The sequence below is a fragment of the Heptranchias perlo genome, chromosome 33 (assembly GCF_035084215.1).
Source record: "Heptranchias perlo isolate sHepPer1 chromosome 33, sHepPer1.hap1, whole genome shotgun sequence".
Lineage (NCBI taxonomy): Eukaryota > Metazoa > Chordata > Chondrichthyes > Hexanchiformes > Hexanchidae > Heptranchias > Heptranchias perlo.
Window position 1 is genome coordinate 4,249,787 of NC_090357.1, and position 12,801 is coordinate 4,262,587.

General features: G+C 46.5%; 1 protein-coding gene across 14 annotated transcripts in view; it reads left to right on the top strand.

The window, feature by feature from the left end:
• phldb1b (pleckstrin homology-like domain, family B, member 1b) overlaps positions 1–12,801 on the top strand; it is a 283,632-nt gene that overhangs the window by 204,003 nt on the left and 66,828 nt on the right. For 12 of the 14 annotated variants that reach the window (XM_067970865.1, XM_067970876.1, XM_067970863.1 and 9 more), the window contains 2 exons: positions 910–1,047; positions 12,491–12,619. In XM_067970865.1, coding sequence (XP_067826966.1) covers positions 910–1,047; positions 12,491–12,619 — 267 coding nt within the window. The remainder of the gene's footprint in view (positions 1–909; positions 1,048–12,490; positions 12,620–12,801) is intronic. The other 2 variants (XM_067970873.1, XM_067970867.1) reach the window with 1 other exon arrangement.

A 12,801-nucleotide genomic window follows, 5' to 3' on the forward strand; every position in this document is an offset into this window, starting at 1 on the left:
TTAAAAAGGCGGTAATGATTGGAGGTCAGAAAGGCACGGTAGGTTAGAGCACATCTGAGAGGATGGAAGTCCCCGTTCTCGGCTGGCTGGTCCTCAGTGAAAGGTCTTTGGGCTGTCTTAACCCAGTCCCTGTTGGGTATGACTCCCAAGGGGGAACATTGCAGAACATCAAGGCTGTGTGGTAGCTCATCTGGGCGTGTTTGACAATGCAGCAGGAGCATTACTCTGCGCTTAACCTGCCTTATACCTGATCTGGAAATGCTTTGTTTGGGCAGTGTGTCGAGTGAGCTTTACTTTATATCTAACCCACGCCATTCCTGACTACATGGTCTCCCACCTGAAGAAGTATTCAATTGTCATAAGTTCACCTTCATGAAAATATTTGTTTCGAAAAGACTTCACTGGTTTAGGCATTAAACAGCAATCAAAAGGTCATGGGTTCAAGTCCCACTCCAGAGCAGAGACTTGAGCACATAATCTAGGCCGACACTCCCAGTGCAGTACTGAGGGAGTGCTGCACTGTCGGAAGTGCCGTCTTTCGGATATTAAACCGAGGCCCCGTCTGCCCTCTCAGGTAGATGTAAAAGATCCCATAACATTTATTTCAAAGAAGAGCAGGGGAGTTCTCCCCGGTGTCCTGGCCAATATCTATCCCCCAACCAACATCGCTAAAGCAGATTTTCTGGTCATCATCATGTTGCTGTTTGTGGGATCTTGCTGTGCACAAATTGGCTGCCACTTTTCCTACATTACAACGGTGACTACACTTCAAAAGTACTTTATTGGCTGTAAAGCGCTTTGGGACATGCTGAAGTCGTAAAAGGCGCTATAGAAATGCAAGTTCTTTCAAGAAAATTTTAAACATACATGTGCGCAACATTTGACTTATTTATTAAATGTTTTCTACAGGCAGAGATGGAGCGAGCACTGCTTCAGGGAGAGCGGGAGTCAGAGGTAGCCCAAATCCATCAAGAGCAGGAGATCATCGAGCAGTTGGAGGAGAAACTTTCAGAACTGGAGAGCAACATACAAAGAGAGAAAGACAAGGTACAGTGGACCCCAGCTCTTTCACACAAGCCTCTGTTCTCTCTTTAACCTCTTGTAATTCGTTTGTTCAAGATGTGGGGATGAGGAGTTGGAGCCGAGCCAAAGCGAGTTGGCTCCCTCCCTTTAAAGGGTACACGTTGTTACTCAGCTTTTTAGAAAGAACGTGGGCCAACAGACACTGGATCACACGCACAATCCGGTTGATATTTCAGTTCGCTCGACTCAGAGACGTGACTCTGTCGTTCCTTCAGCTGCTTTGCTTCTATTGCAGGTCAATATAGGGTTGTCGTCCATGCCACGATATTTGGCCGCCCCAGCAGCAGTGTGAATGGGGCAGGGGGTTGGAATTTGAGCAACTCCTGACTCCCCGGCACAAACACTGTAACAAAAGGGGTTGCGACAAAATGGCGGGCAAAAGTTTTTAATTGCAGACCAAGTGTTAGCAGCAACTCTTTTGTGTTGCTCTTGCAAATTGGGATTGTCTCGTTAAGATCTGGACTTAAGAGTAGGCTGTTCTGTAAGATAGACATTACGATGCATTCTTGCCAGGGCTTGTGGGCTCCTGTTCATCTTTCAAAAATCACCTCTACTCCTGTGTGTGAAAAACTGCAACGAGGGTGTTTGACACACCTACAGTATTTACATTTAACTGGCGGAGGAATGCAATGGGACGTACAGAGGTTAAACGTAGCAGCTGTTAAGATCTACGCATTATTGTTGGTCGTAGCAACCCTGAGCTAGGGAGGGAGGGGAAACAGCCAGGACTCTCTCTAAAGATCGCTACCCAGTGACTGCTGCTGGAAGGTGCACGGGCACCAGGGGAAGGACAGGATCACGCCTTGCTGTAAGAGCCCTGCCCTCAAATAACCGGCTCACATTAACCCTCTAGGCTCACACGTGTTAAATAGACACTCAAGTGAAGTATTGGAAGCGTTTCAGTGGGAATGGACCAAAGTATAAATCAGCACCTTCAGGAGAGTGGGTGGGGGGAGGAAACGATGGCTGAGCTGAGAAATTAAAGACATTAATGGCAATTCCTTTTGCAAACTCTGCCAAGCGAGTGATCCTTTCTTAAAGCACATTAGGGCTGATCAAACCACTGTTGGCAGTGGAGCTGACAGGAAGTGACAGGTGGGCAATTTCTGTTCGTTGATTTCATTGGGAGAAAAATTACAATTGTTGCTGCCGCCATTTCCCAGGGTGCTTTTCCTGCCCCTCTCGGTGTCTGGGATAATATTCCCATATTCTAATATTCCAAAGACAGCGGGGTAGATGTACAATGCATGACTGGCGAGTCGGATCGGCCGCCCGTTACAGAAACTGCCGGGAATTCATTTCCGTTGACTTCAAAATCTACGCCAGTTTCTCCAGTTCAGGCCGAGTGGTGGTGCTGTGCTCTAAGTCCAAAACTCATCCATCGCAGTCTGACTACACATGGAAGATAGGAACAGGAGGAGGCCATTCAGCCCCTCGAGCCTGTTCCGACATTCAATTAGATCATGGCTGATCTGTATCTTATCTCCATTTACCCGCCTTGGTTCTGTAACTCTTAATACCCTTTGCCTAACAAAAATCTATCAATCTCAGTTTTGAAATTTTCAATTGACCCCCAGCCTCATCAGCTTTTTGGGGAAGAGTGTTCCAGATTGCCACTCCCCTTTGTGTGAAGAAGTGCTTCCCTGGATGGCCTAGCTCTAATTTTAAGATTATGCTCTCTTGTTCCGGACTCCACCATCAGAGGGAATGGTTTCTCTCTATCTACCCTATCAACTCCTTTAATCATCTTAAACACCCCAATTAGATCATCCCTTAATCTTCTGTACTCGAGGGAATACAAGCCTAGTCTATGCAACCTGCCCTCACAATTTAACCCTTTTAGCCCTGGTATTATCCTGGTGAAAGATGGTGATGTGTTTGCCCGAGTCCAAGGGATGCAGCACGGGGGCCATTTGTAAACATGAAGTTTTTTTTGCAAAGGTTCACCAATACCGAGCCCTGTTCAGAACATCTGAATCATGCCCTTGTGATCTTTCTGGCTTGGGATCCTGGGCTTTTATAAATAGAGGCACAGAGTACAAAAGCAAGGAAGTCATGATGAACCTTTATAAAACACTGGTTCAGCCACAACTGGAGTATTGTGTCCATTTCTGGGCACTGCACTTTAGTAAGGATGTGAATGCCTTAAAGAGGGTGCAGAAGAGATTTACTAGAATGATTCCAGGGATGAGGGACTTCAATTATGTGCATAAACTGGAGAAGCATGGGTTGTTCTCCTTAGAGCAGAGAAGGATGAGAGGAGATTTGATAGAGGTATTCAAATCATGATAGGTCTGGACAGAGTAGATGGAGAGAAACCGTTCCCATTGGCGGAGGGGTCAAGAACCAGAGGACGTAGATTTAAGGTGATTGGTAAAAGAACCAAAGACGACAGAGAAAAAGCCTTTTTACACAGCGAGTGGTTGTGATCTAGAACGCACTGTGTGAGGGGGTGGTGGAGGCAGATTAAATCATGGCTTTCAAAAGGGAACTGGATAAGTACTTGAAAGGAAAACATTTGCAGGGCTACAGGGATAGGGCGGGGGAGTGGGACTAGCTGGATTGCTCTTGCAGAGAGCCGGCAGGGATTCGACAGGCCGAATGGCCTTCTTCCATGCTGTAACCATTCTATGATTCTATAATTGTTAATTTTAAATCTGAGATTGATAGATTTTTGTTAACCAAAGGTATTAAGGGATATGGGACCAAGGCAGGTATATGGAGTTAAGTCACAGATCAACCTTGATCTCATTGAATGGCGGAACAGGCTCGAGGGGCTAAGTGGCCTACTCCCGGTCCTACGTCCCCCCTATTCTCAGAGGCTGTGGCGCTGAGTCTCTGCCAATCCTTAAACTACCCGAAACAAACCTTGGCACAGATTGGGGCGAGCAATCTCTAGATGCACGACCACTGGCAAACTTCTACTGCTTGGACCCAGGCACGAACCAGCGGAAAGAAATGTTCAGGTAAACAGAGGGAAACTATGTAGATTTGGCAGCCAATGATGTAAAGGAAAGATTTTGGCTGAGATTTAATAGGGGATAAAAACAAAAAAAAAATGCTGGAGAACACTCAGCAGGTCAGGCAGCGTCTATGGAGAGAGAAAGAAGGTTTAACATTTCAGGTCGATGACCTTTCATCAGAACTGGAAGAAGTTAGAGGTGAACGACTTTTAGCAAGTTGTGAGGCAGGGAAAAAGGTGAGGGAAGGAAAGGGGAAAGGGTGGAGGGCTGGAGTGATTAAGAAACAAAGGATGGGTCCAGAGGAGGTCTCAATGGCTACAGCAGAGCCATTACCAGCACCTGCTGCCCAAGAAAATGGGAGCAGTGATTATGATCTGAAGTTGTTGAACTCAATGTTGAAGCCAGTAGGCTGTAAAAGTTCCCAATCGAAAGATGAGGTGCTGTTCCTCGAGCTTGCATTGAGCTTTAATGGAACAGTGTAAGAGGCCGAGGACGGAGAGGGATGGAGAATTAGAGTGGCAGATCTGTTTGGATTTGAAAAGTGTAGTTTTAGATCAGGCATTTATCTTAAGGGATCAGGCAGAGCGAAGGCTGAGACATTCCTTGCCCACTGAGTGTTCGAATATCAATATGGTAAAGTACACACGTGGATTAATTGGGAGTTGGTAATTTTTATAAGCTGCTGAAACACAAAATAATTTTAAGAAAAAGATATATGCGTGTATGAAGTTATCACTCACCTTGTCTCCAGTGATGGGTGCCAGTGGTTTGTGGTGGGTCAGTCTTTCTCTCTCTCTCTTTCTCTTTCCCTCTCTCTCTCTCTCTGCCTTTCTCCCTCTTTTTAAATCCAAGCTTGTTTCATGTTTCAAAGTCTCGTTTTTGTGTTGTTCTAAAGAAAACTTGTTTTCAGGGACTTTCACTGTTGTCCAGTGTTGAACACTCTTGAGATTTACATGGTGGATTTGCCTCTTTTAAAAATAAAAAGCAGCCTCCTTAACTCTGTTTGCTCTGATTGAAGTCATGTGGGTTTTCAATTCCACAAAACTTCATATTATAACTTGGGGTTTAGCTGGGAGAGTCTAACTTTCAGGAAACTTCAGGAGGAAAGGACAAACAGGATAGGGGGTCATTTCATAACACCCAGGGATGATTTATTGACCTGATCTCAACTCAAGGGTGCGTGGGCTGCGAAAAGGCCTTTCAGCCTGTGTGTTATATGGAGGTGGCGTTCTTGGGGAGTGGGTGGTTATTATATGTGCAGCAGGTCTTTGCAATGAAAAGCAAGTAGGTTTGAAACACAGGGAGAATAGCACACACGATGTGTTTTATAAATCATAGTAAAGTTATTGCTCAGTTTCTGGGATCACTTTAAAAAAAAAAGGTGGGCAATGGGAAAAGGTCAGGCTAATGGAGTGGGCAGGAGGCAGCTGCAGCACACTGTAGGGTGAGACCAGAGGGAGTTTTATTCTATATCTAACCTATGCTGCACCTGCCCCGAGAGTGTTTGATGGGACAGTGTAGAGGGAGCTTTACTCTGTATCTAACCCGTGCTGTACCTGCACTGAGAGTGTTTGATGGGACAGTGCAGAGGGAGCTTTACTCTGTATCTAACCCATGCTGTACCTGCCCTGAGAGTGTTTGATGGGACAGTGTAGAGGGAGCTTTACTCTGTATCTAACCAGTGCTGTACCTGCACTGAGAGTGTTTGATGGGACAGTGCAGAGGGAGCTTTACTCTGTATCTAACCCGTGCTGTACCTGCCCTGAGAGTGTTTGATGGGACAGTGTGGAGGGAGCTTTACTCTGTGTCTAACCCATGCTGTACCTGCACTGAGAGTGTTTGATGGGACAGTGTAGAGGGAGCTTTACTCTGTATCTAACCCATGCTGTACCTGCCCTGAGAGTGTTTGATGGGACAGTGTAGAGGGAGCTTTACTCTGTATCTAACCAGTGCTGTACCTGCCCTGGGAGAGTTTGATGGGACAGTGTAGAGGGAGCTTTACTCTGTATCTAACCCGTGCTGTACCTGCCCTGAGAGTGTTTGATGGGACAGTGTGGAGGGAGCTTTACTCTGTGTCTAACCCATGCTGTACCTGCCCTGAGAGTGTTTGATGGGACAGTGTAGAGGGAGCTTTACTCTGTATCTAACCAGTGCTGTACCTGCCCTGGGAGTGTTTGATGGGACAGTAGAGAGGGAGCTTTACTCTGTATCTAACCCGTGCTATACCTGCCCTGGGAGGGTTTGATGGGACAGTGTAGAGGGAGCTTTACTCTGTATCTAACCCGTGCTGTACCTGCCCTGGGAGGGTTTGATGGGACAGTGCAGAGGGTGCTTTACTCTGTATCTAACCCGTGCTGTACCTGCCCTGGGAGAGTTTGATGGGACCGTGTAGAGGGAGCTTTACTCTGTACCAGCCAGCACCAATGGTCCAGTGCCGCCTTGGGTTGGGAGAGCAGACTTGATGATGATCTGTGGAAGTCAGCATCATTCAAGACCCTGCAGATTTTTTGGTTATTAATTTTAACGCAGAAGTGATGCAATTTTGACCCACTGTCCCTCAATCCCAATCCCATCCAGCAAGTTCCTGTGCCAGGAGCACTAACTTGAAATATTGACTGCCATATTTACACCAGTAGCAGAGAGCTGACAGGTACCAGATCTGCTGTTAGAAGACTTGATCTGTGGTCCAAATGTTTGTCTCTGTCACCGTCATCCAGTGTGGCCGTAATCTTTGGTGATCCACATAGCAAAAGAGGCAACGTTGACTTCACATGTGTCCAGGGGAGCAGTGCAGCACCTGTACATGAGGCCTCTGGAGTTTCCGGTGCAGTTGTCTGCGATCCATGCAAGTTTACCTCTCCAAGATACTGGAGAGACGAGAACTGCCTGTCTCCCTCACCAACGTGACTTATCCTGGTCATGTATATCAGCTCTTCAGTCTCAGACGCAAATTGCACGTCTGCAGAGATTGGCTGTAAACAGGCTACGATGTTCCCATAGTCAAATAGCCTGCCGACGCTCAATGACTCGGCCCACACGCAAAGAACGGTCACTCAGATGACGTTCTGAAAGGATCCAACGCAGACGGAACGGTCGCAGAGTAAGCAGTCAGAATCTCCAGACGATGAGGGGAGGGGAATCTTTGTAAACGTGTCTGTCACCGAGATCTTACATTCGGAGGTGTTGACACAGAGACAAAAACAAGCCGTACAGTACCAATTGTGAGTGAAATGTTACCTTTTTAAGCCAGTGTGTATTGTACACACATGTAACATGTGCCATACGGTAGCAGCTGTGTCTGAGCTGTAACCTGTTACCCGGTGGCTGTCCCAATTGTTCCTGGGATCGGATTCAAGCTCTCATTTCTCAATCTGGATGAGTCCGAATTTGGATCCTATGTAGATTTGTCCAGTGAAAGATCAGTCTAGCGCTCTGGCCCATTTCAGGTAATTGCGGTCGTAGGGTGCAGATTATACTGAAGCCACCTGCGACATCGCACCAGAAAGGAATTGCAGATTTGAATTTCGGATTCCGCGAGATCAAATCTGAGGTGCGGATTTGGAGATCCAGTGAACAAGAATTCCAATCCCTTTCTCCTCCCAAGTGGGCTCAAGTTTTCAGAGAGCTATACAGAGAACGTCCAAGATCAAACCAGGCAGACAGAAGTTGATATGACAGAAGTTACCATAGTGTAGGATTTTGTGTCAGACTGTACTCTTGCTTAAATACTGTCTCTAACTTTCTGTGTACTAATTCTTTCGAATTGTGTTAACTCTTTGATATACTGACCACAACTATTTTTATCTCCTCCCCCGTACCCCCCACACTGCATGCTTTGTCTGTCGCACGGTCTCGTCGGTAACCGAGAGCAGAGGTGATGTAACCACAACTGTGCTTCCTCTGCCCCTTCACTGCCCCCCCCCCGCCCCCCCCCGCCTCGCCCCCCACTTCTCTGCAGAAGCAACATCATCGATCTGACTGCATGTTCCTGCCTAAACGGTTGTGTGCGTGTGTGAGCGTGTTTCCAGGCTAGTCATCTCGAGAGGCAATTCATTTATCAGCTTACAATCATTAAAAAAAAAATAATGACGTTATGTGTACTCGGTTAACCGGTTGTTTATGACGTCTTTCTGCTATTATTCCTAATCTTGTGGTGTGGCCAGAGAAAGGTGGATGAGACTCATCGTAGGCACCCTCACTCAGACGGAAATAACCCCCCCCCTTGTGTCTCGCCAGGGGACCAATATCGCAATTGCTTGCTTTAAATTAATTAACGAAAGAAGTGGCCTGAGATTCTTTCCAAATTTTTTTTCCTCTCAAGTAACAGAGCCCCCTGTCCACACGCTCTACCTCCTTATAAACTGGGGGTTCCCACTAACACATTTATTCCTTCTTTATCTCTTGTAAATGAAAACAAATAAAAAAAACTACTGGGTTCAGAAATCAGCACTGGGGAGGTCAATGTTTCATCAGAACGATTTGAGATTTCCGGACTTCACGGCCTTCTGACCACCTGTGGTGTAGCGTGGGATTGTGTCAAGTGTTCCCGGAAGGGTGGGGGAGGCAGGTGCCAATTCTTCTCACGTCAGACACAAGCGATACCGGGGGTGGGGGGGGAACGGGTGGAACAGGTGGAAGAGTTATTACACCACGTGCACGGAAACGGTGAACGCGGTATTTTTGAATGCGTTTATGACCTTGCTTCACGTAGCGACCTGAGCAATTCCTTCTTCCCCCACCCCACCACCCCCCCAGCCCATGGTGACTGTGCTGAATTAAAGCCAAAGCTTACGTCCAATAACAGACCCAACGCCTCCTTGAAATGACTCCCAACAGCAGTGTCTAAAGAGGGTGTTCCACGCACTCTACACATTACTGCTTGGATACAATACACGTGCCCACGTGAAACTCCCTCACACGGCCCAGAGTCGCTACACGTACCGACAGTGGGATCTTTACTGATGTACCATAAGTACATAGACCAGAATTGTAAACGTCGTTGAGTGTCTGTGGTGCAGGAGCTGTGGAGCTCGAATGTAGCTTATAAGGTGACCTGGGGTGACCTTGTTGGGTAAAACACTGGTCCTTTCATTTCTATGACCAGGGTTCAAATCCAGCCCAGACACCTGACGTGCAAGTCCTGACCCTGCTCGATGACTGTACGGGCAAATCAATTTGCAACAGTCTTAACCTAGTTCGTGGTGGGCAAAAAGCACCAAGGCAAGCTGTTTGACTGTGGTGTGGCATCACTTCCCTAGTCTGACCCCATCTCCATCTGATGTCCACATGTTCCACTAGAGTCACTGATTATTTATTGATCAGGAGCGAGAACTCTGACCAATTTTTTTTTTTCTGCTGCCCAACCCAAGGACAGTGAGGCCAACTGTAGCATCTCCGCCCTACCCCCACTGAGGTTAACTAACTAAGCACAGACCGAGACATCAAAACAACACAACAACTTGCATTTATATAGCACCTTTTAAAGTAGTAAAACATCCCAAGGCACTTCGCTGGAGCGATTATCACACACAATTTGACACCGAGCCACATTAGGAGATATTAGGATGGGTGACCAAAAGCTTGGTCAAAGAGGTAGGTTTTAAGGAGCGACTTAAAAGGAGGAGAGAGAGGTGGAGAGGTTTAGGGAGGGAATTCCAGAGCTTAGGTAGCTGAAGGCACGGCCGCCAATGGTGGGGCGAAGGAAATCGGGGACGCGCAAGAGGCCAGAATTGGAGGAGCGCAGAGATCACGGAGGGTTGTAGGGCTGGAGGAGGTTGCAGAGATAGGGATCGTCCAGGTCTTTATAGGTCAGTATTACTCCACATGGTGCGTTCTCCCACTCAGCCATAGTGAGACCTTCCAGGTGGCTGTTAGCAAAGTGTCAAATACGTAACATCACAGGGTGAGTAATAATTTAGCCGCCACCAGCATTCGGAATATATATCGTAAACCTTTGAGTAACACGGACTTTCCCCACCACCTACAAGACGTTGGGTGGGGAGAGATGTGTATTATATGCGTGGGTGTATTATACTCAAAGATTCATGGTATTTTTGTCATTTAGTTGCTTTTCAAATTTTGAAGATTTCCATTTTATCCGCACAAGGAGTGGTGAAAATGCACTCTCGCCTAATGCAATATTCCGCCTATTTACTGGTCAGTGTCAGGGTGGGAGGGGCTCCTGGGGGCACTCAGCTGTCGTCCAGACCATTCCACACATGTGCAAAAGTTATTCCTGTTTATTCCTCTACGTCATAGCTTCTCGAACTGGGGCCCATGAGGGGGATCCGAGGGAGTTCGCAGGGCCATCTGATTGTTATTCTGATGTGCCCAGAGAATTGCACTTTGAATTGTCCGGTTTAAATCACAGCAACGATTGTGCCACAAGGACAGAAAAAAGCCACGGACAGGCAAAACAAGTCTTTAAAATGATGAAGGGGTTCGATATGGTAGACGTAGATACTTGTGGGGGAATCCAAAACCAGGGGCCATAAATATAAGAGCGTAGTCAGAATGTGGAACTCGCTACCACAAGGAGTAGTTGAGGCGAATAGTGTAGATAGGTTTAAGGGGAAGGTAGACAAACACATGAGGGCGAAGGGAATGGAAGGATATGGTGATAGGGTTAAATGAAGTAAGGTGGGAAGAGGCTCGTGTGGAGCATAAACACCGGCATGTTGTGCTGAATGGTCTGTTTCTGTGCTGTAAATACAATGCAAGGAATCCCCGCTCCTGTTCATTATCCAGTCATCTGCTGCCCAATAGCTCAGACATGTAGAAGGGCAGTGTATGGAACTACAGGTCAGCATCTTTAGGGGAGGGTGGAATCAGAAGGATGGCTGCATCCCACCCTGTGATTAAAAAATGCTTTTGCCTTGTAGTGTTACAAACATACGAAAGTGTCGGGCAGGGAAAGAACAGCTGTTCCAATGGGCCTGCCCCAGACTCACTATGTCTGGAGCATCATAACTAGACAATTCCTGCCCCCTCCGCACCGCGTGATCCCCTGGGAGAAGCAAGAAACTAGAAAAAGAAATCCAGGGCCATAAAAAGGGGGGAACAAAAATCTGGAAAAATTCCTCTCCAACCCCCCCCTCCTCCCCCTCAGATGTTGTGTCTTTCGAGGTATGGGTGAGGGGAGGTAGTCAATGGATCCTGGGTTAGTCGCAGCCTTTAAAAGGGCATTGAACCAATTTGTTACTCAGTGAAGTGTAGAAGAAAATGAGTTTGGAGTAGGAACCAAAAGTGGCTTGAACTAGATGCCAGGCTGGATTACTGTTTTGATGTTAAGTTTTCGGCAAAACTGGAAATGGTGATAACCGGGAAAGCTAGAATATTCCCAACTGAGAGTATAGAATAAAGCAAACCAAACCTTCCCTCTCAACATCCACCGAATGAAAAGAGGTGTTTCGATGAATGCGAAATCTCCATCTACGTACTTCATTTTAAACACTTGTGGGTTGACATCACATGGTGTGAAGTTTGTAACAAATGTGTTAACGTCTTTGAATGAAATCCCTTTGTCCGCTGTTTAAATGAGGAATTTCATTCGAACATTCCATCAGATCTCTCCACATACGTCACACAATGAATTTTTTGAGGGGTTAGAAGAGCCATTAGAATTAATTTATGCCACACCACTGGTGATGCGTTTCCAAATAATGTATGACAACTCGTGTGTATCTAAAGCGTTTTACCAAACACTCTTTCAAAAAGATGCTCCAGGTTTTTGAAAAAGAAATGCCAGGTAGAAATTCTCCTGACTAGAGAAGCTGGGACTGTTCTCCTTCGACCTGAGAAGGTTACGGGGAGATTCATGGAGGTGTTCAAAATTATGAGGGGGTTTTGAAAAAGTAAATAAGGAGAAACTGTCTCCACTGGCAGGAGGGTCGGTAACCAGAGGACACAGAATTAAGGTAATTGGCAAAAGAACTGGGGGAGATGGGGAGAATTTTTTTTTACGCAGCGAGTTGTTATGATCTGGAATGCGCTGCCTGAAAGGGCGGTGGAAGCAGATTCAATAGTAACTTTCAAAAGGGAATTGGATAAATACTTGAAAAGGAAAAATTTGCAGGGCTATGGGGAAAGAGCAGGGGGATGGGACTAATTGGATAGAATCTTTCAAAGAGCCGGCACAGGCATGATGGGCCGAATGGCAGCCTGCCATTATGATTCTAATCTTTATAGGAATAGGTCAAGAGCAGAAGCAAAATCTTTCTAACGATGATAGGCTCAAAATGGCATCAATCTGATTTCCATTCTCAGGCCTCTTCTCTCCCCCCGCACCCCCGTTCCCCCCCCCCTCCGCCCGAACCCAGTCCCAATTCTCCATTCCAACCTTCTTTGGCTATACCACTGTTCTAATCTTCAGGCTTCTGCATGGCGTGGATTTGAGAAGTGTGTTTTTTTTTTCTCTTTTTTTTTTGTTTTGTTTTCAAATTCAGGAAAGGGCAAAGCTTGATGGTGAGAAAAGAGAAGTAGACAGACTGCAATCGCATTACAATGAGTTGAAGAACCAGCTTGATAACTGCCCTGAGTCAATGAGGGAGCAGTTACAGGAACACCTCAAAAGGGTCAGTTTTTTCTTACCTCATTGGCTTCCCCCTCCCCACGGATCTTGTGAACTCTCTGTCCCTGCACATTGGCTGATTCCAGGTACTTAATGTCATTGTAAAAGGCAACTAGGAATCCTGGAATCAGATCCGTTTAATAAGGTATTTGCGGTAATCAGTGCAAAAATATAAAACCCAGGAAG